Source organism: Zingiber officinale, chromosome 4A, assembly GCF_018446385.1.
Source record: "Zingiber officinale cultivar Zhangliang chromosome 4A, Zo_v1.1, whole genome shotgun sequence".
In the NCBI taxonomy this organism is placed as follows: domain Eukaryota; kingdom Viridiplantae; phylum Streptophyta; class Magnoliopsida; order Zingiberales; family Zingiberaceae; genus Zingiber; species Zingiber officinale.
Genome location: NC_055992.1, coordinates 71,502,918 through 71,526,276, shown reverse-complemented (window position 1 = coordinate 71,526,276; position 23,359 = coordinate 71,502,918). Strand labels below are relative to the sequence as shown.

Genomic DNA, 23,359 nt, shown 5'->3' with positions numbered 1-23,359 from the left:
ATAATCCACCAGAGTATCTTGAGAAGCTTTCAATTCAGACTCTTTGGAGGAAATATTTGCCCGAGCTATGGTTAGGGATGAACGTAGAGAGTCTAGTTCAGAGTCTTTAGATTGTAAGTAAGAGACTTTGGTAGACAATTCTAAAGCGCTTGCAACTGAGATGACAATTGAGCATTCTCGATGGTATACTTATCCCATTTGGATGTCAGTTTCGCGCGAAGGTTGGTCTTTGATTTAATTTGAGACTTAAAGTTCTCTGCAGAGGCTTTCCATTGACTCAAATATTTAGATTCTGCCTCAAGAAGTTTGCGAGCCTCTTGTAGCTGGGTGGATAACTCAGATAATTCTCTAGAGGCATGAGAAGAAGATGCTCTAGAAGTTTGCTGCCTCAATGAATCGTTTTCTCGAGACAAATCATATAATTGGCAGGCCACACTCATATTAATGACCCATCGCTGTAGGAAGAAAAATTATTAGTAGAATGCATTAACGAAAAAACAAAGGGACGAAGGGCATGTTACCTTAGTTTCCTCGAAAGAAAACTTATCGACCAAATTAGCAAAGGTGAACTTTTCAAGCTGTTGGCAAGCCTCTGCCCAAACTGTGATTAAAGAACCTCCCAATAATATTGGAAGGGTGGAAGAAGATGTGGAGGATGATAAAGAACTGTGAAGTGAGGGAGGAGCAAAGAGAAGAATAGGAGGACCCTGACTTTCTTGGTTAGGTAAAGGAAATTATTCTAGGAAGGTCATAATAAACTCAAGATCCGAACTAACATTGTGGATGGAAGGATCTTACGGCGGTTGAATAGGTGGGGAAGCGAGGTACAAGAAAGATAGGGTAGGTTCAGGAAAAGTGGGTTGAATATCTCCTATAGTCATATCTTTAGAAACAAAGATAGCCCGTTTCTTAGGAAGGGGCGCTAAGGTTAACCTCCGCCCAGGACGTTTTCTTGTAGGAGTAGTTTCCGGTCTATGCTCTTGTAGCTCCAAAGGGATATCCCTAGGCATAAGGGGTAAACTTGTGGATGTCTCTGGAAGTAAACTTGTGGATGTCTCCTCGGAAATGGTGTGAGAACTAGAAGCGAGCGTAGGTCGAGTAGAGGGTTGAGACAAGGGAGTATCAGAAGCTTGAGCTAATGTGGCGTTAAGCTCTGCATTGAGCTCCTGTTTCTTGGCTAGTAATGCCTCCTCTTCTATGCAGATTTCCTTATCAACTAGAGCTCTAAATACAGCATCCACTATAACAAATAAAAGAATATTTTAATTAGTAAAAGAGTGATGACTAAAATGTTAAGACTTACCAAAGGAACATTACAATCTTTTTTGAACAGGGCTCAAGCCAAAAAGATATAGAAGGTCATTACGTAGCCATTCATAGATGTAAAAACGGTGACCAAGCAATCTGTTGTAATAATCAAAGAAGGCTGATTGTTGATGAAGTTCTTTTACATAAGGAAGAGAAGGGAAAGAAAATTGTCATGAGGTAGACCATGTAACAGGTCTAGGAAATTTAATGAAGAAGAAGCATGATTTCCAACCCTTGTTAGAAGAAGGCATGTTTGTAAAAAACACCATCTTAGGACAGGACTGAAAAAGGAATACTCCCGGCTCTAATTTTTTAGAATAAGAGAACATAAAGAAGTTTTGAAAAGTGGGGGGGATATTGAAAAGGTGAAATAGCATGTATAACCCATATAGATGTCAAAAAACATTTGGAGCAAATTGTTGTAAAGAGATATCGAAATACTGGCTTATCTCCTACAAGAAGGGAGGAATAAAGAAGCGTAAGCCTGCTACTAATTGATCTTTGAAGAAGGTAACACAGTTATTAGGAGGAAGATGGGGATGAGCCTCAGGTTGCGAGACCTTGATGTCATATTCTTTAGGGATTTTATACTGGGAGCGAATAGAAATTCGATTATTGGTACTAAAGGAGGAATGAGTCAGAGCGTACCAAGGAACTAGTAACTCCTCAGCCATGGCAAAAAATAGAAACACTTAAAGGGTAGGTAACTTACTGGGTCCTTAAGGATGGAAGGTAACAGAAGAAAGTTGAGGAAGATAAAGAAGCGCAGAATGTTGAAGAAGGTTGAAAAAGAGAAGCACCGAAAAATGAGTTGAGGAAGACAGAGTAAAGAAATGAAAAAGATTTAGGGTTTAAGAGGATATAAGGATCTCCGTCAAAATGAAGCAGCTCGCGATAGGAGAAGTGTTGATTTGCTAAGAGGCATGTGATAGGACGTCGATAAAGAGGCAGGTTAAAGGTTGCTTCAAGAAATAGGAAAAAAATAATACGTAGCAATCACCCATAAAGAGGCATTTATGATAAACAAAACAGACCAAATCATATACTGAGATGTCATATCTTCGAGCACCTCTGACATTCTCTTTCCGTTGAACGACCAATTACCAACGAGTCAATTTTGAAAAATCGCATGACTTTCAAGATATAGTTAAAAAATAATAATAATAATAAAATATATAAAAATATAAAAATATAAAAATAATGAGTTAAGTGAATAGAGTAAATAAACAAAATTGAAACTTGTGTCTAGTCAATCGGTCATACCTCCTTCGACTAAACTTGAAGGGGAGGCTAGTGATATGGGTTATGATAGGTCGATCTGTCAAATGAAGGAGGAGTAAGATCGAGAAAGATAGGAAAGGTATATAGTCGAGTGAATGTATAAGATAATGAATGATCAAATAAAAGGTTTTTATATACGCACTCGGTCAGGCAAAGCCCAACTGAGCGTAAAGGTACTTAGCCTTATAGAAGCTTTTAGTATATTACCGGCCATGTGAAGGCCGGAAAGCACCAATGTGCCTTCGCTCGATCGGTCAGGCAAAGCCCGACCGAGCGTAAAGGTACTTAGTCTTATAAAAGCTTTTAGTATATTACTGGCTGAGTAAAGGCCGAGTAAGCACCAATGTGCCTTCGCTCGCTCGGTCAAGCAAAGTCCGACCGAGCATAAAGGTACTTAACCTTATAGAAGCTTTTAGTATAATACCGGCCGAGTGAAGACCGAGTGAGTGTCAATGTACCTTCACGCATTCAGTCAGACAAAGCCCGACAGAGCGTAAAGGTACTTAGTTTTATAAAAGCTTTTAGTATATTACCGGTCGAGTGAAGGGCCAAGTGAACACCAATATACCTTCACGCGCTCGGTCGGGCAAAGCCTGACCAAACGAAAAGGTATTTAATCTTATAGAAGTTTTTAGTATATTATCGGTCGAGTGAAAACCGAGTAAGCACCAATGTACCTTCGCTCGCTCGGTCAAGTAAATCCCGACCGAGCGTAAAGGTACTTAGCATTATAGAAGCTTTTAGTATATTACCGGCCGAGTGAAGGCCGAGTGAGCACCAATGTATATTCACGCGCTTGGTCAGGAAAAGTCCGACCGAGCATAAAAGTATTTAGCCTTATAGAAGCTTTTAATATATTACCGGCCGAGTGAAGGTCGAGTAAGCACCAATATGCTTACACACGCTTGGTCAGGCAAAGTCTGACCGAGCATAAAGGCACTTAGCCTTATATATAGTTTTCAGTATGTTACTGGTTGAATGAAGGCCGAGCTAGCGCCAGTATGTGTATATGCGCTCAGCCAGACAAAGTCTGACTGAGCGTAAAGGCATTAAGTCTTATACAGCTTGTAGTATATTACCGGCCGAGTGAAAGTCAAGCGAGTGTCAATATATGTATATGCACTCAACCAGACAAAGTCTGATAGAGCGTAAGGGCACTTAACCTTATATATATTTTTTAGTACGTTCCCGGCCAAGAGAAGGTCAAGCGAGCACCCATATGCTTACACGTGCCCGGTCAAGTAAAGTCCGGCCGAGCATAAAGGCATTTAGCCTTATAGAAGCTTTTAGTATATTATCGACCGATTGAAGGTCAAACAAGTACTAGTGTGCGTATATTGCTCGGTCGGACAGAGCCCGACCAAGCATAGGGGCATTCAGCCTTATAGAGCTCATAGATATTCTCGGTCGAAACATGCTTAGCGGAAGGTATTCTCAAGGTATTCTCAATATATACACGACCGACTTGAACGATCGGTTGAGACATGCTTAACAGAAATATATAAGCATGACAACTTGATAAATTTAGCAGGAAATATTTTTTAGAAGCTTCTTCAGTTATAATGACGTGTTCATATGCATACCTCATCATAAATATGAGTCACAAACGACAAAAAAAGGTACATCTGGGGTAAAAAAAGATTTCTTAAAAGATTATTGCACGGAGCTTAGAAGATTACTTTATCTCCTAATAAACTCTAGCAAACCGAGAACCACTTCATGATTACGAAGGTTACATGAAGTGGTATAAAAAGAGAGATCCTCTCCGTTGGTAAGGTAAGCAAATTCTAGCATCTAAACTCTTTCAAAGTACTTTAGTTACTGTACTTCTTCTTCTTCCACTTTTTGAAAGAGGAACTGACTTGAACGCCGAAAGACCTAGCTAGGGATCCCCACCCCAATTTTAGATCACTAAGACTTTATTGGCTCGTCTCATTGTGCGTAGAATCGTGAAGGAACTCTTTCATATTTTCAAAAGTTCATCTTCATCAAAAATTATCATTCATCGAAATCAGCGCACCACCTCACATATTTCAAACAAGATAAAATATCATCTAAATATCTTCTCCCTCATCTACTAATACAAAGGATACACATTTGCTTTAACTCTAGAGATGACAACGCCTTGAATTACCATAGCGTTGAAAACCAAGGTTATTCATGTTTTGCTATGTTTGAATTTTCTCCTTCAGATAAAATTCATACGTTAAAGTGAAAGGAGAAATCAAAAGTTTCCTATTTTTAAAAATAAAAACTAATTCAACGGTTGAGATGTAGATAGATCATGGGAGAAACAAGAAATGCATCTTCAGTTTGCTCCAAATCACACACAATAACGATGCATGCATAAATAAGATGACACCTAATGATTCGGAGTTTTTAGCTTAAAATGGCCTCCACGGCGGTTCAAAAGAACAGAACTTATTAATCACTGTTGTTTCGATCATCTGTTTCCGTCATTACAAAATGACAGCAACAAACTGAGTTACTAGCAACAGTAGAATTGTTATCCTCCACTGACGGATCACATATATTTAGCAACAAAAGTATGAAAATAGCTCCAACATCATATCATTGACAGGATCCGGGATGTCACACGATCTCCACTATCCTTATTTGAAAAGTTTTCTGAACCCATTTAATATTGTTAAGGCTCTTAGTTCTCCGTTCCTCATGTCCTGCAACCTCCTCCTTAGTATCTGTAGTCCATATCAAGCAAAAATGAAAACAGAAAAGCCGATTTAGTGAGGAGTGCTATTTAACCCTCAGATTTCTGCTGAATGTCATTATTGCAAATTATAAGAACGATGCAACGGGCTGTAGCATATATTTTCTGTATGTTTCCTAATACCATCAACAATTTTTAAGCTATATAGCAGGAGATCAGCATGAACCTAACCCTATGCCTCAGGTAGAAAATATCTAGGATGAAAGACATCATGCTCCTACTACTTGGATCTGAAATTGGCCAAGAATGCTAACGAAATCATAAAATACATAGCTCCAACAATGATGCAAAAGAATGTTTATATAATTTACGTATTGTGCACGGAATAGTATCCTTTGCTCACTGGTGCATAGATCTGTTGCCAGCTTTTTCAGAAGAGACTTTCGATCTGCTTGCTTGGCACTTAATTGACCTGAATTCAGTGTATCACCATCCTAGAAATACATGAAATATATCAGATGCAAGCTCCAAAATCCTTTTCACAATAAGAAAATACCCATTTATAAATATACTTCATTGATTTGTAAATTCATCTAAGAATCAAAATATCATTGGCAAGTTATGGCTAGAATTCCAAATAAAAATAAGATCATTATAGGTAACCGATGAATTTATTTGCGCCGATTCATCATTGTGACTTAGCGTTATAGCTATCAAGTGAATGGTGTTATGGTACATTAGACGTTTAAAGTTTAAGGTTATGTTATGAATCCTATCTATACCATGTAATAGCCCTATTGTCAGAAAATAATTCTAAATTCAAAACAGAAATCTAAATTCAGATCCTCCATATCATATCAGCATAATAAACAATAATATATCAATCAAACCTCCCTAATGACAGATGTTTAAACTTATTTCAATCTTCTAAATCAATATGCACCCTTTAAGAATTTTATGATGACGGGATGTCACTAAAATTAGGGATACTTATGGACAAAGGACCTCAACCCTTATTTATAACTGAAGAGTTATAAATTTTCCTTATTTCTAATTTAACCCATCATAAATTAGTAAATAAGAAAATAGACATCTACACAAAATAAAATTCATATTCAAATTTAATGCTATGATCTAATTAAGTTGCCACCATAACTTAATTAGATCACTTAATTGGGTTGCACTTTTAAAATAGTCATTTATAAACATATTTAATTAAATATGTTAGCCGACAAGATTATTTTTCCAACAATCTCCCGCTTGGACTACATATCTTATATTAGAAATGTGTTCATTCTAAAGAGCACTCAAAATTTTGCTATCTTGAATTAGTATGTGGTACAGTCTAATCCATTAATCATGTCAATATTGGATGAAGGCAGTCTTTGTTGCAATAATCACAATTGAACCTTCAATGCTCACAAATATCAATATAATTGAACATAGATCTAATATGAACGTGTAGTATAGAAATTACATGTAATTTCTATCTAAACATATCTATTTTTAGCTAGTCCTCCCTTAAACTTTAGTGAGGTAACCAAAAACTTTATTTCCTTGACCAAAATTCGAAATCAAATAATGAAGGTATACCTTTAATAATTAAGCATTTTAATGTACAAACTCTTGATAAAACTAAATATCCTGAAGAAGCATAACACCCATGCGAGCAATTGTTCATGAGAGACCATGGGTGTTAAACCTTTAGTGAGCGGATTTGCAATCATTGAGTTTGTTCCAATTTGTTCTATAACCACTTGGTCATTCTGTACCCTTTCTTTACAATAAGGAATTTGATGCTAATGTTATTCAATTTTAACAAGCTCCTATTGTTATTAGATAACTGCTGATTTCTTGTCACAAAATATCTTTAATGGTTTTCCAATGTCATCCATAATTTGCAGCCCGTGACAAAATTCTGCATCCATATTTCATGATTGGATGCCTTATAAAATGCTATGAATTCTGGCATGGTGGAAGAAGTTGGTGCAGGGAGCATCAGACGATCGAACCTAAGTTTTGATGATGGCAAAGAATTCTAAATTAAGGGTTATTGTTGTTCTAACAAGTTGAACTAAATATGCAGGAAAGTCCTAAGTAAATTTAGGCAAAGAGAAATCCTAGTTGAGGCTAGGCAGGTGGAATGTCCTAAATGTGGTTAGGCAACGAAGTCCTGGTCCGTATGATTGGGCAAAGAATTGACAGGTCAAGGACGTCAAGCAAAATCCTATGGTTGAGGACACTAGGTAAAAGTCCTGAGGTCTATGATGCTGAGCAAAAGTCCAAATGGTCTAAGGACCAATTTGGCAAAAAGCAAATTCTCTTGAGGTGAGGATGCATTCCCCGAAGAGGGAAGGCGTCGATTCAACCTAGGGTTTCCGAGAAATCCGAAAGTCATAACCGAACAGTTCAGAAACTATCAAAATACTATGTTTTGCTTATTATTCTAACTCTATGTTACAAGAAGACTAACAATTTGCAAGTTAGGATTTTGCCTTGTTCAGTCGACCGAACGTTCGGATCAATCGACCAAACTCCAGAGATCAGTTTAGCTCACGGTGAAGTTTCGACCAAGGGTCGGTCGACCGAACCTCGGCTTCAGTTGACCGAATGGTGGATAAACAGCAAGTTGATCGAATCGAGTTAATCGGACCAGATAAGCCAGGAGCATCGAAGGTTTGGTCGACCGAACGGCTGGATCAGTCGACCGATTCGAAGCAGCAGCAGCATCTGGATAGGAAGCTGGGCTGATTCAGAAGAATTAGTTGACCGATCAAGGAGGATCGGTCGACCGATCAATGTCAAGTCAAATAGTGATCAGATCATATTCAACTTGGCTATAAAAAGAGGGATCAACCAGCTGCTTAAAACATCAACTCTAATGATCTCTCTCTTGCATGCTACTCCAAAGACAAGTCTACGAAGTCGTAACGCTGCTCCGACGATTGGAAGCTCGCAATTCCAACTCTCTAAGTCGTCGGTATAATTTTCACTTATAGCACTTAATCTATAATTTCATTGTACTTGTCGTTGTAATTCTTCGTATTATTAGTGAATTGCCCACAGAAAGTGATCGCTGATCGCAGGTCTTGGAGTAGGAGTCATCACAGCTCCAAACCAAGTAAAATCACAATGTTAGTATTGTCCTTTCATTTCCGCTGCGTTTATTCTGTGTTTTCCAAAAATGTAAAAAAAATCACGAGCGTTATTCCCCCCCCCCCCCACTAGCGCATCGATCATACAATTACTATCAGAGCAGGGCCGCTTTGAATCAATGAAACCACCGTGCAAGCACTTTTTCGTGGTATTTTTTGAGTTTTTCAGAGTCAATCGGAATCGGTGCTAGCATCCCTTCCAATAATTTTTCTCAATCAAGTTTATTGTTTCTCAAAGTTGATGCAACACCACTCGAGTTAATCCAAGACCTTGTCTTGGGACATTCGTTATTTTTTTTTTCCATGTGCGAGGTTTTTTATCAATGGCCCATAAACTCGCCCGCCTCTTTTCTCCGGCAAGAACTTCGATTATTGGAAGGACCGAATAGAGAACCATCTCAAGACCCAAGTGGAAATGTGGATCATAATCCAAACCAAATTCACATTTCCCAACAAAGATTGAGTACTCATCTCCTACGATAAGTGGGGCGCACCAACAAGAAAGAAAATCGAGGCAGATGCAAAGGTCATGCAATTCTCTAATGCAGTCTGACCAAAGAAGAGTTGAACCGAGTCGGCCCATTCTCAAGCGCAAAAGAGTTATGGGGAAAACTGATTGAACTATACTAAGGGACTTCCGACACAAAGGTATCTAAACGAGACTTAATCTTAAACAAATTATATAATATAAAAATGCAGGAAGGTTAATTGACGAGTTAGTTATACGCTCGCATCCAAGATCTTATGAACGGTCTTCACGTTATCGGACAAAAAATGGAAACTGCGACGTCATCAGGTACACGTTAAATGTCTTTCCAAGGAACACTTTCTAGGCATCCATGGTAGATGCTTATAAAGTTTCAAGAATCTTTCGCTAATTAGATTAGACTAGTTGTTTTCCGAATTCGAACTTCACGAACAGACTAATACACTGTTGGTCAAGAAAAGTATTGCTTTGGTTACAGGTACAAGCAAAACTTGGGAACTAAAAACTAAGCATATGACCGAACTCGAGTCCGAAGGCGAATTGGACTAAAAAGACGACGATGAAATCACCGCCGAGCTAATGAACCTGGTACGAAAACTGTACAAGAAGAAGGGTTTCACAAAACGCAAGGTCAAGAAGGTGTTTCAATCAAAGATGAAACACTCAAGTCAAAACCTGAACACGAAAACCAAGTCTGAAGTCACCTGCTATGATTGCAACAAGAAAGGACATATCAAGGCGAACTGTCCAAACCAAAAGGAAACGAAGAAGCAATGGAAGAAGAAGGCGCTACAAGCAACGTGGGATGAATCGTCATCAGAATACTCCGACGAAGATCTCGAACGGACAAGCTTCCTCGCGCTTCTAGCTTGAGAACAAGTCGTCGAGTTCAAAACCGAGAGCAAATCGGAAGTCGAGTCCAAGAGAAGCCACGGATTCGTATCCGTTTTCGAAGGGTCAAAATACACTGTAAGTTCTCCTTAAGTAGATAAGTTACATAACTTGATAAATTATCTGATATGTAAACTAGCCAAATCCAACATCTGGGTGAAGTCACTCCTAAAGGAGGTAACAACCCTTAAGAAAGTGACTAACCTAAGTCCCTTAACCGAGCTTGTTCAAGCTGAAACTTCAACTCAAATCCAACAACTTAGTTAGAAAATTTCAATCTGAAAAAGTCAAGTCAAGGAACTAAAATAAACATTGGAACAGTTTACCTTGAGTTCCAATAACCTTGATCTAATTCTTAAAAACAAAAAGTCGTCTGCAATCGATCCGAACTCGGATCTTACTTGTCCTTAGTTAATCGAACCAATAGAAAATTGGTCCAAGCATGGGTCCCTAAGTATAACCTGATTAATCAAGTTAGACTTAATCAATATTGGATCCCTAAGGATCAAATTCACTATCTTGATAGACCTTATCGAGACTATAATCTAGGGGGAGCCAATAGAAAGATCATTTTTATCAAATAAAATTGTGTAGTGCTTGATTTACTGGTTTCTTTATTCATGCTTAGATTAGGATGTATAGATAAGGATTTAGGCTTGATCGACACTTGATTAGTTAAACCAAGGATTCTCAGAAAGAAAATTAAATATACAATTTCTTTAAAAGGCTTTGTCTAGAAGTGGTTGTAGCTCAAATACCCAAGGTCTAGTGCCTCGCCACAGTCTGGAAATCAATTATCGAAATGGATGTTTAATTAACTAACAATTAAACCTTAGTCTAACTCAAATATAAATCAATCCTTAGATTTTTATCTAAATTGAAGATAAAATTAAACCATCTCACAAAACTTATAAGATTTCATGATTGACAATCTAGAAAAAGGGTGAGATGGATTTAGGTTTAAAATGAAAATTAAAAAGGACAGCCCAGTGCACGAAGCTCCCGCTATGTGGGGTCCCAAGAAAGGATCCATCATACGCAGCCTTAACCTACTTTTTGCAAGAGGTTGTTTCCATAATTCAACCCATGACCTTTTGGTCACAAAGCAACAACTTTACCGTTGCACCAACGCTCCCCTTCAAAATGAAAATTAGTTAATTAAAATTAAAATTTAAACCTAATCAAACTTAACTAAAATTAAACTTAACTAAAATTAAACTCAATCCAACTTAACTAAAATTAAACCTAATCAAATTAACCCAGATTAAATCTAACTAAAATTAAATCTAATCAAACGTAACAAAAAGTAAATCTAATCAAACTTAACTAAAATTAAACCAAATTAAATCTAACTAAAAGTAAATCTAATCAAACTTAACTAAAATTAAACAAAATTAAATCTAACTAAAATTACATCTAATCAAACTTAACTTGACTAACCAAATGAACCTACTACCTTATGGTAAATAGGTAGTAGCCAAAGATTAGACATTTCTTCTAAGAAAAGTTGATGATCATTTTTAATATTTTTTTATAAAAACTCTTCTTACTTTGATCTTTCCATGCTTAGACTCTAGGATAATAATTATTCACTTTAACTGTACCCTCAAACTTAAAGCACTGTTGGAATATTATAATAACATAATTAGGGGTATTATTGTAATTATGTTGTATATTCTCCTCTATATAAGATAATAACTCCATGGTATCTAAGACACGGTTTTCTCTTTTTAACATGATAGCAGAGCCAAAACCCTAATTTTTTGCGCCATCGTTCCTCTCTCGCGCACGCACAGTGTCGTTCGCCAAAACCCTAATTTTCATCCCCTTGTTCCAACGGAGCATATCATCCGCGTCTTCTCTGGTGAGCCCCTTGTCCCGCAAGTGGTCAACACCGTCCTCCCCACCACTGCCCAACTCACCGAGAAGTACAACCAAGGCGTCTCTTACAACCAGGAAAACGCAGCATCGCGGATTTTCTGCAAGGGCACGGAAAAGCGCCTCCCGCACCACTTCTTCCTTTCTCCCCCGAGAAGGGTTACGCCTTCTCCTCCGATGTTCTTCGCATGCAGACACGCCATCGCTATTCTGCAGCCGCCGTCACCGAGGATCAGTGACACCAACCCTCACGCCACCTTCCGTAGTTGCTCGCCCGTGAGGTTGTTCCAACTGTCGAATCAGGAGTACACCACTAACTTCTCCTGCTTCCTCAGCCACATCCTGTTCGTCGGAGACTCGGGTGCAACCACGACCCTCGTCTTCTCCAACACTGTTTTCTCTAGCAGTCAGGAGCCTTTCTTCACAGTTCTTTCCAAACTAATCAATGGCTACATCCGGCGTCCTAAAGCCAGATACCTCAAACTTTACTAACCACATCACTGCACCGATGGTAAAAATTACGTCTCTTGGGCATCTCACATTGAGCTTTGGCTTGTTGGGCAAGGTTATGAGACATATCTCACTCAAACTAAAGAAGATGTTCAGGTCGTCGATCGTCCTCTATGGAAGAAGATTGACGCTCAGTTGTGTTGTATTATCCGAGCCACCTCCATCCATCCATCTTTTAGGAATGTCTTTCGTACTCACAAAACCTGCAAAGTTATTTGGACACAGGCTCAACAACTTTTTACAAACACCTCTCGGTGACTCTATCAAGTTTGTAAAAATCTCATAACCATCCTCAGTGCCTATCAAATTAAATATTCAATGTCAACTTACTTGGGTTCGGTCTATAGCCTTCTTTATGACTTCAATGAGCTGCTACCACCTGCAGCCAGTCCTGTTGAAGAGCTTGAAAATCAGAAGAAATTTTTTATGTCCTTGACTTTATATGGTCTGCCCACAGATTATTCTCATGTTCGTGATCAGGTCCTGGGCAGTCCCACAGAAGCTACCATGGACAATACATGGGCGACTCTCCTCCGTGTCCCGACCAAGATCTTGACGATGCGTCCTTCCATTCCTATTAACTCGTCAGCTTTGGTCTCTGGACACAACAACAGACCTCCGCCTCGCAAGGGTGGCAAAGGGCATCCTTGGTGTGATCATTGCCACTGCCCAGGCCACACAATTGATAAGTGTTGGGGTCTGCATGGTCGACCTCCCTGCGCTGCTCATATCGTTCAGAATTCTGTTGCTTCTTCAGCTTCCACTTCACAGTTAACACCGGATCCGACACCATCACCTTCCTATAATGACTTTCTGAAATGGTTTGAGGATCGTCAGGCTTATGATTCCACTGCTACTATTGCACACGCTAGCAATTCCTTTGCTGGCATATCTCGCTCTTCAGGTCCTTGAGTTCTTGATTCTGGAGCCACTAATCATATCACTGGTAATAAATCCCTATTTTCTTCTCTCACTACTTCTGGTTATTTACCAATTGTCACCATGACCAATGGTTCCCAAACTCAGTCCAAGGGTATTGGTATTGTTCATCCTTCTCTGTCTCTTTCCATTCATAATGTTCTTTATGTTCCCGGAGCTCCCTTTAATTTATTGTCAATAAGTCAACTTACTTGGTCTCTTGATTGTGTCATTTCTTTTACTAAAACGTTTATTTCCATACAGAACCAGAGTACGGGGAGGATGATTGGCTTCGGATGTGAGTCTCATGGCCTTTATCGGCTTCAACAACCCTCTCTTGTTGGTTTGGCGGCGGCATCTCCACTTCTTATTCATGCTTAGTTGGGACATCCAGATTTTGATAAGTTAAAACAATTGCATCCTAGTCTTTCTCAGTTAGAGTCTTTGTCTTGTGAGTCGTGTCAGTTAGGTAAACATGTTCGTAGTTCTTTTTTTCCTTGGACTGTGAGTCGAGCTACGACCCCCTTTGCTTTGGTTCATTATGATGTTTGGGGTCTGAGTTGTGTTTCTTCTACATTGGGATCACGATATTTTGTTACTTTTATAGACGATTTTTCCCGTTGTACATGATTATATCTGATGAAGGAACGTTCAGAATTATTTTCTATTTTTCAATCTTTTTTTCATGAAATCAAAACTCAGTTTGGTATTTCTCTTCGAACTTTTCAAAGTGATAATGCACGCAAGTATCTTTCTACTCAGTTTCGTTCCTTCTTGGCATCTCATGGTGTACTACATCGCACATCTTGCCCTCATACCCCTCAACAGAATGGGATTACAGAACGCAAGAATCGTCATTTCCTTGAGACCACCCGGACTCTTCTCCATTCTCATGTTTCTCATAAGTTTTGGGATGATGTCGTACTTACTGCGTGTTATCTCATCAATCGCATGTCTTCCTCCACTCTCCAGGGTAAAATACCTCATCATATCCTCTACCCTCATCATCCTCTTCATCCTTTACCACCTCAGGTCTTTGGTTCTATATGTTTTGCTCATGATCTTGATCCTGACATTGATAAAATCTCTCCCCGGTCTCATAAGTGTATTTTCCTTGGGTACCCCACGGTCTCAGAAAAGGTATAAGTGTTATTCCCCTACTCTTCGTCGGTACTTCATCTCTGCTGATGTCACATTCTTTGATTCGGTTTCATTTTTTTGGCCTCCCGTTTCCCAGTCCGAGGTTTCTCCCTCTCCACATGTACCAGTGACTATCTTTTGTCCTCCGGTAGCGCCTTTATCATCCCCAACCTCGTCTCCTCCTTTGCAGGTTTATCAGTGTCATCCTCGTCCTGCTTTGCCACCGGCCAGCACTGACACTGTCGTGGGCACATCTTTGGCGCCAAGTCCTTCGTCGTTTCCTCCGGTCCCATCTCCTGACTCTGATATTCCCATTGCACTTCAAAAGGGTATGCGTTCCATTCGTAATCCTTCTCCTCACTATGTTTCTTTGAGTTATCATCGTCTTTCTCCTTCCTATTATTCTTGTCTTTCTTCCTTGTCGTCTGTTTCTCTTCCAAAGACTGCAGGTGATGTCTTTGCCCATCCAAGATGGAAACAAGCTATTCTCGATGAAATTTGTGCTTTACAAAGTAGTGGGACTTGGGGCCTCGTTCCTCTACCGCCTGGGAAGTCAGTTGTTGGTTGTCGATGGGGGTATACGGTAAAGGTTGGTCCAGATGGTATGGTTGACAAACTTAAGGCTCGTTTCGTCGCTAAAGGCTATACTCAGATCTTTGAATTGAATTACGGGGATACTTTTTCTCCTATTGCCAAGATGTCTTCTATATGCCTATTCCTATCAATTGCTACGATTCACCATTGGCCTCTTTATCAGTTGGACATCAAAAATGCATTCTTACATGGTGATCTGCTCGAGGAATTCTACATGGAGCAACCTCCGTGTTTTGTTGCTCGGGAGGAGTCTTATAAGGCCTCAAACAATCACTCAGAGCATGGTTCGGTAGATTTAGTACTGTAATTCAACAGTTTGACATGACTCGGAGTGACGCTGATCATTCTGTCTTTTATCGTCACTCATCTACTGGTTACATCTACGTAGTGGTTTATGTTGATGATATTGTCATCAGGTAGTGATCATCTTGGGATTTCACAGATAAAACATCTTTTCAAACATTTCCAAACAAAGGATCTCGGCAAATTCAAATACTTCTTGGGGATAGAAGTAGCACAGTCTAAACAGGGGATCGTCATATCTCAAAGGAAGTATGCAATGAATATTTTAGAAGAAACAAGAATGTTAAACTCAAAGACAGTTGATAACTCAAAGACAAGCTCATGCCAAGTCAGGGGAAGCATCTTCCAGATCCTGAACGGTACAGGTGATTAGTAGGGAAACTAAGTTACCTTCGTCCGGATATCTCATTTGCGATAAGTGTAGTAAGTTAGTTTCTCAATTCTCCATGCAAAGAACATTGAGATGTTGTGACTCGCATAATTCAATATATCAGAGGCGCACCAGGAAATGGTCTTTTGTATGCAGACAAAGGACATACTTGAGTCGTAGGATACTCTGATAAAGATTGAGCAGGATCTCCCACTGATAGAAGGTCCACTTCTGGGTTTTGTATATTTGTCGGAAGTAACATTGTTTCTTGGAAAAACAAAAAGCAGAATGTTATGGCAAGATCCAGTGCAGAGGCAAAGTATCGAGCTATGGCCATAACTAGTCAAGAGCTTATATGGCTAAAAGGTTGTTTCATGGAACTCAGGTTTGGGGAGGATACACAAATGTCACTTATATGTGACAACCAGGCCGCCATGCATATTGCCTCGAACCCAGTTTTTCATGAGAGGACAAAGCATATTGAAGTTGACTGTCACTTTGTTAGAGAGAAGGTCATATCGGGAGAAATATCTACTAGTTTTGTCAACTCACATGATCAACTAGCAGATATATTCACTAAGTCACTGAGAGGTCCCAAATTGACTACATATGAAACAAGCTTGGTGCATATGATCTATATTCTCCGGCTTGAGGGGGAGTGTTGGAATATTGTAACATAACTATGGGTATTATTGTAATTATACTGTATATTCTCCTCTATATAAAACAATAACTCCGTGGTGTCTAAAATGTGGGTTTCTCTTTTTAACAAACACTTAATTGAAAAGTTTTTTTTTTGATATTAATCAAGGGAGAGTAAAAGGAGTTAGGCTTAGTATCTTCAAAAAAAATATATTTTTTTTAAAAGGATATGCTAAGTATTTTTTAAAGAAAACTCTTTTAAAAACTAAGTAATTAGTTAAATATTTTTCAAAAAACTCTGTTTAAAAATAAGTATTTAGCAAAGAAACTCTTTTTAAGCTAAGTATTTTTTTTAGAATAGTTAACAAGTCAAAATTTTTTGAAATAGATTAAAAAAAAGTTTTTCAAATTTAAGTGCTAGTTAACAGCTTTCTCTCTCTACTTAGAACCTTTTTTTTGATATATATCAAAGGAGTAAAAGAAGTTAAGTTAGTAAGAAGTTATGTAATTAAGAATGTTCAAAAAGCAAAGTTATATTTTTCAAAATTGACATTTCAAAAATAAAACTAAAGTTAAGTATTTTCGCAAGACAAGTACTCTCAAAGCTAAGCATTTACCTAAGTTTTTTTTAAGGAAAAGTTATATTTTTTCAAAATTGACATTTCAAAAGTATAACTAAAGCTAAGTATTTTCGCAAGACAAGTATTCTAAAAGCTAAGCATTTACCTAGTTTTATTTTAGAAAAATGTATAACTAAAGCTAAGTATTTTTCAAAGTTAAGCATTTAGTTAAGTTTTTTTTAAGGAAAAAAGAAAAGCTAAGTTGCTTTTTGTGTTAAAAAAATTCTTTTCAAAACTAAACATTTAGCTAAGTTTTTTTTTTTGAAAAAGCTAAGTATTTATTTTTCTTCAAAAAAGTGTTATATTTCAGGAGGAGTTTCAAGTTTCTTAAACTTAAGAATTTCTTCCAAGTTCTGTTTCAATACTTAGACAATTATCTTACGGTGAAAAAATTCCTTTTAAATTAAATTCTCACTTGTTCTTACATGTTATCTATTTGTTTAACTTAACTTGAACTGTGTTGCTATAATAAAAAAGGGAGAGATTGTTGGTACAAAAGCACTAGATGATCGAACCTGAGTTTTGATAGTTCTAAGTTAATGGTTATTGTTGTTCTAACAAGTAGAAAAAAGTCCTAAGTGATCTTAGGTAAAGCAAAGTCCTAGTTGAGACTAAGCAGGTGGAAAGTCTTAGCTGTGGTTAACAAAGTCCTGGTCGATTGGGCAAAGACTTGGTAGGTTGAGGATGTCGGGTAAAATCCTAGGTTCGAGGACACTAGGTGAAAGTCTTGTGAAAGGTAAATTATCCTGAGAGGAATAGGCGAGGATGCATTCCCCGAAGAGGAAACAGTAAATGTCAGTTCGATCTAGGATTTCTAGGAAATCCAAAAGTCAGAACCGAACAGTCCAAAGACTGTCAAAATACTATATTTTGCTTATTATTCTAACTCTATGTTGCAGAAAGACTTAACAATTTGTAGGTTAGAATTTTGCCTTATTCGGTTGACCGAACGTCCAAATCAATCAACCGAACCCTAGAAGAGATCAAATCAGTTCACGGTGAAGTTTCGACCAAGGGATCAATCGACCGAACCTCGAGTTTAGTCGATCAAACGGTAGATAAACAGCGAATTGATCGAACCTGGTTGATCGAACCAGATAAGTTGGGGAGCATCGAAGGTTTGGTCGACCGAACGACTGGATCAGTCGACCGAACGAAGGCATATCCGAAGTGGCAACATCTGGACAGGAAGCTGGGCTGATTCAGAAGGATCAGTCGACCGATCAGGGAGGATCAGTCGACTGATCAATGTCGAGGCAAACAGTGATCCCGAGATCAGTGGATCAGATTAGGTTCAACTTGGCTATAAAAAGACGGTTCGACCAACTACTTAAAACATCAATTCTATTGACATTTCTCTTGCGCTGCTCCAAATACAAGTCTATGAAGTTGTAACGCTGCTCCGACGACCAAAAACTCGCAACTCCAACTCTCTAAGTCACCGATATAATTTTCACTTATAGCACTTAATCTATAATTCCACTGTACTTGTACTTGTCGTTGTAATTCTCCATATTATTAGTGAATTGCCCACTGAAAACGATCGTTGATCGCGGGCTTTGGAGTAGGAGTCGTCACATGCTCCGAACGAAGTAAAACCAATAGTATTAGTATTGTTCTTTCATTTCCGTTGCATTTATTCTGTGTTTTCCGAAAATGTGAAAAAGCTACGAGCGTTATTCACTCCACCCCCGGGCGCATCGATCCTACCGAAGCTACTAGTTTCTCCAAGATACATCCCATCCAACAAGTAATAATTAATAGTTTGATATGAATCTCATACTATCTTGGCATCCCACAAAATTAGAATCTAAATAATCAAGGATCTCCAACTGGTCTGATTTCTTATACATGAGCATGAAGTCTTTTGTTTTTTGTAAATACCAAATAACCCTTTGGGATGTTATCCAATGATCCATTTACTCACATATCTACCCAAACATTAGACTACCAATTGCCGAAGCATATGGAATTTTTTTTTATTTCTTTAGCTTCAAGGTCATTTTTCAGACATTGTTTGAGACTAAAAAGGAGAGGTGTGTTCTGGTTTGTTGTTTTGCATATCGAATCTCTCAAGTACCTTATCGACATAACTCTTTTGTGATAGCCCATGTGTACCTTGAGAACTATCCCGATATATCTAAATTTCTAATATAAAAGAGGGGCATCTTCAAGATCTTTCATCTCAAATTTCTTTAATAGAAATTTCTTTGTTTCATATATCAGAACCTTATCATTGCTAGCAAACAATATGTCATCGACATACAACTACCACTAAACTTATGGTATACACGATCATCCACCATATTTACCTTAAAATCAAAAGAAGTTACTACTTGATGAAATTTGTAATACCATTAACGAGAAGCTTATTTGAATCCATAGATGAATTTCTTAAGTTTGCAAATCATTTTCTTTCCATCTTCAGACATAGAATTTTCTAGTTGCACCATACAAATTATTTCATTAATGTTGCTATTGAGCAACAGTTTTTACATCTTCTAATGTAATTCAAGATTAAAATGTAAAAGTATCATAATAGTTCTAAAGGAGTCCTTCATTGAACTAGATAGAAAGTCTCCTTATAATCAATATCTTCTCTTTGAGTTAAGCCTTTTGCAATAAGACAAGCCTTATATCTCTCTATATTACCATATGAATAAATATTCATTTGCAACCAATGAAACAAGATCCCAAACGTTATTATCATACATCAACTTAATTTCTTTCATTTATGGAATCAAACCACCTTTGAGAATTCGAACTTTGTATGGCCTAATGGAAGTTGATAGGGGCATCCTCCACTAGTTCAATACCATCCTCATGTTCTTCGAGAAATATTATGAAATCATCTGGAATAGCATTTCTCCTTTTTCTCGTGGATCTACTTAATGAGATTTATTCTTGAGTTTAAGGGTGTTGAGTTTGTTCTCTAGGAGTAATTTCCTCATTCTATATAGGGAGTTCATTATTGTCTTGAAATTGTGGATTTGTTTAACATTATTAAATGCAATGGTAGGAATTTGAATAAATTTCTCTTGAATTTGAATAAATTCCTCTTCAAGTGTAAATTACTTATCCTTATCTCTCCCCCCAAACTCAACATCCTTAAAAAATGTTGTATTTCCTATCTATTTAGTCGTGGGTTTACTCATATGCTTATTTTGTATTGCAACTTTATTTTACCCTTCTTGAAACCATTTAAATTCACCTAACTCTGACCATAGTAACTCTACAGTGATCAATATGATTTGATCAATAGACAACCTTTTATCCTGTTCTTCTCCTGCTACACTTTACAAACTAGAATTTCCAAATAATTGTCAAAGGTCTCCTCTAACCATGCCATTACTTTATACTATTTACAGAACTCTGTAGCCTAGTTTCTAGTAACTTGCTCAATCTCACTGAACCAAGTTATCCATACTAGTAGAATTATCTCCAGATGTGGACCTAAAAAAATTTATTGCCATAACTGTCAAACTCTCAATTTGAATAACACGTGCTCGTTTCTACTCCACATATAACGACCCCACTTGACTCGGTGCAAATGTTAGAGATGAGCTGCAACCAAAGTTTTGAGATGCACAAAAAGTTATTACTTAAGGTATATGCTAAATTTAATAGATTTTTTAAGGAGCACAGGAATATGAAATTGATGAAAAAGTGATCTATTACCTGTAGAAATTTGGAGTACTTTGATATGCTTGATTCACAGCAATCCAAAAGGTACTGAAGGGCTTGCTCTTCCAATTCTGGGTACTTTCTTCCTGTCTCAGATGCAGCTCTACTGGATGCAGCAGCAGCCATCTACAATTTCACGTACAAGATAGAAATTTTCGGCAGGAAGATATAAAAATAGCAAACAGGGAAGGGGAAAAACGTTCTGTTTTGTCTTTGTGTATCTAATTGGTCTATTTGGGAACAGAGTTGATGTGATGACTAAGTTGTGTTTCTTTTTTTTTTTTGCATTTTTTAATGTAGAAAAAAGAATGGCAGATATTGTCACATACTGAAACTGATATGTACAGCAACTTTTGATAACTTCCTGGAGAGCAATATAACTTTCAAATTACCTTATCATAATCATCAAAACTATGTTTCATCGTATACTGCAGATTAAATATTGTTTTTACATACCACTAAAAAAATTTCCAGGTAGAAACCTTAAGCTCAACTTTCAGTGTATGTTGGTAGTATCCAAACCATTTCTATGATGGTGCAGCATTGTATATCTTCAATTAGCTTAATAAATTATTCCTAAATGTTTTAATTAAAGAACCTCCTTCCTAGGAGTCCATGGAGCTAACACTACAAGCAACCTGTTTCTCAAAATGGTCAATGCAATGTTTCATCCATATATCTAGCAGAATATATATAATTATATTTTCCATCATATCTTATACTGCCGGTGATGGTTGCTTGCAGCCATCACATAAATAGGTATTCGCGTGCATTCTAGTTTTGACTGGACACAATAGCTCCCAGTATGAATCATAGGTTAATAAATATTTTCTGAAAGTACATCGTCAAATATGAGCTCTAATCAAGCTAGGAGCACATTAAATTATTAAAGGCATTATTAATATAAGGAAGAAATGTTCAACCTCTTCAAAGTATTGTCTCATATTTGGTGGGCTGACAACAAGATAGGAATATGCCATCATCTCCACTGGCCAACCAGTAATTTGCAATGGGAACCTTTGAGGCCTGTTCAGAGAAGATCATATTAATTAGTTTTCACACAGACCAAGGGCGTAAAAATAGAATTTTCAAGTCCAGTGAGTCATGATTTAGAATCAAACATGTTTCTCTCCACTTCCATAACTTTCTTTCAGTAAAAAAAATAAATACAGATTTATTAAACAGGAGAAAGATGAATTGATATAATTCCTTGTAATATGAAAGATGCATTCTGTTTTAGTTTCCTCCAAGCAATTTATTTCCACAATTTTATTCTTATCATGTTAATCATATAACAAACCCTTACTTTCTTGGTATGACATGATAATTTTGGAACTAAAGAAAGGTTATTACTTATTAGCTAATATAGTTTGGTATCCAAACTAAAAGTTACTTGCACTCTACAAAGTCATCAAATCACAAACCTTACAATTAAATTGTACAGCTTACATTTAAATTGTATCGCTTACATATACTCTGCATCAGGTTTCAGATGTCAGAAGCACTTACACTTGCAAGCCATATTTTCTTAGAGCTTCAAGTTTCTCTTTGTAGCACTTGTCTGATTTCTTTAAACTCAGTGACAACTCAACTGAATCATTTGGATTTGTACCATCTTTGGGCACAAAACCATAAGACAGCAACAGTTCTCCATTGGATTTCTTGCCATATGATATGAAAACCTGTGAATTATTTTTAGTAATTAGTCAATATTTTTTGGTTTCCAGTTTATTCATGTAATTTATGGTCTAGTGTCCCATAGTAAGAGTTCAAACTTCTGAAGCAAAAAAAAAAGCTGGGGCTACAGATATTAAATGGTTGTGTTAAATATCAAAGATAGCTAACATCTTCAATCATGAATACAGAATAGTTCCATGTCCAAAACAAGCTGAAAATAATGAGTATGTCACTATAGTCCAAGTACTGAGAGAAAAACTATTTATAAAAGCAGCACTGTCAGTTCAGACCTAAAAGATGACTTAGAACAATAAGCATACTAATATCTTGCACTTCCTTTCACATTTGATTTAGTTCTTTAGCACACTTAGATATAGTGCACCTTGTTGAAGTGAAGACTCATTGCCTTCAATCACCAACAACAAATTTTTAGCAAACTATTTGCTATGTAACATCAACTTGTACATTGTATCTCAGTGCATGAGACTTTTTTCTGGTTGTGCCAATGCATACTTTGGTAGGCTCAATTCCTCACAATTTTTTTTTGGGCTTTACCATAATGCGTCTCTATACAAAAATGGATGATGTGAAACTATTCCCATTTAGGGAGTAAGCAACAAGGTTAAACTCCTAATAGTGTCATTATCCGGATTAAAACTCCCACACACCAACTGAAGGTGCTTCAGGTCTAGCTCTCTTATCACTAGACCAAACTACTGCTGGTTTAATCCCTCATCTTGTCATGGCAGAAAACATGATCCTCAAAATGGTGCAATAGAGCAATCATCGCTAATAACTAACATTTGCAGTTTTTATCAAAAGATTTGGCCATAGAGTTACATGACCACAATGATTCCATTAGTACCAAAACAATACAGGTACAGATACCTCTAAAGGAAATCATTTACCTGCTCCCCTAGTTGATATGACTGGTCAGCCATAAAAACTATACCTTTTGATGATTTGTCATAGTCCAAGAAAGTTTCAACCTGCAACATTAGTAATTTTTTCTGTTAACTAACTATTAAGCTCTATCAAACAATGTAATTTGTAATATGAAAAAGGAGCAAAGGGACCCATATCAAATTATGTTCAATATAACATGAATAACAAAATCAAAATACTTTCTGGTTGCTAGCCTCAAGTTTATGATTGAAAAAAAAAAATCATTAGATGTGGTGAAATCCCCTGTGGTAGATGATGTATTATTATTTTGATTTGGCATGTGGGTTT

At 37.4% G+C, this 23,359-nt stretch overlaps 1 protein-coding gene across 5 annotated transcripts in view; it reads right to left on the bottom strand.

The window, feature by feature from the left end:
* Window positions 1–4,945: 4,945 nt before the first annotated feature.
* LOC121969984 (ribulose-1,5 bisphosphate carboxylase/oxygenase large subunit N-methyltransferase, chloroplastic-like) overlaps window positions 4,946–23,359 on the bottom strand; it is a 43,282-nt gene continuing 24,868 nt past the window's right edge. For 4 of the 5 annotated variants that reach the window (XM_042520350.1, XM_042520353.1, XM_042520352.1 and 1 more), the window contains 6 exons: window positions 23,035–23,115; window positions 21,959–22,131; window positions 21,373–21,475; window positions 20,444–20,575; window positions 5,629–5,751; window positions 4,946–5,288 (listed from right to left, as the gene is read on the bottom strand). In XM_042520350.1, coding sequence (XP_042376284.1) covers window positions 5,202–5,288; window positions 5,629–5,751; window positions 20,444–20,575; window positions 21,373–21,475; window positions 21,959–22,131; window positions 23,035–23,115 — 699 coding nt within the window. In that variant the 3' untranslated portion in view covers window positions 4,946–5,201. The remainder of the gene's footprint in view (window positions 5,289–5,628; window positions 5,752–20,443; window positions 20,576–21,372; window positions 21,476–21,958; window positions 22,132–23,034; window positions 23,116–23,359) is intronic. The other variant, XM_042520351.1, reaches the window with a different exon arrangement.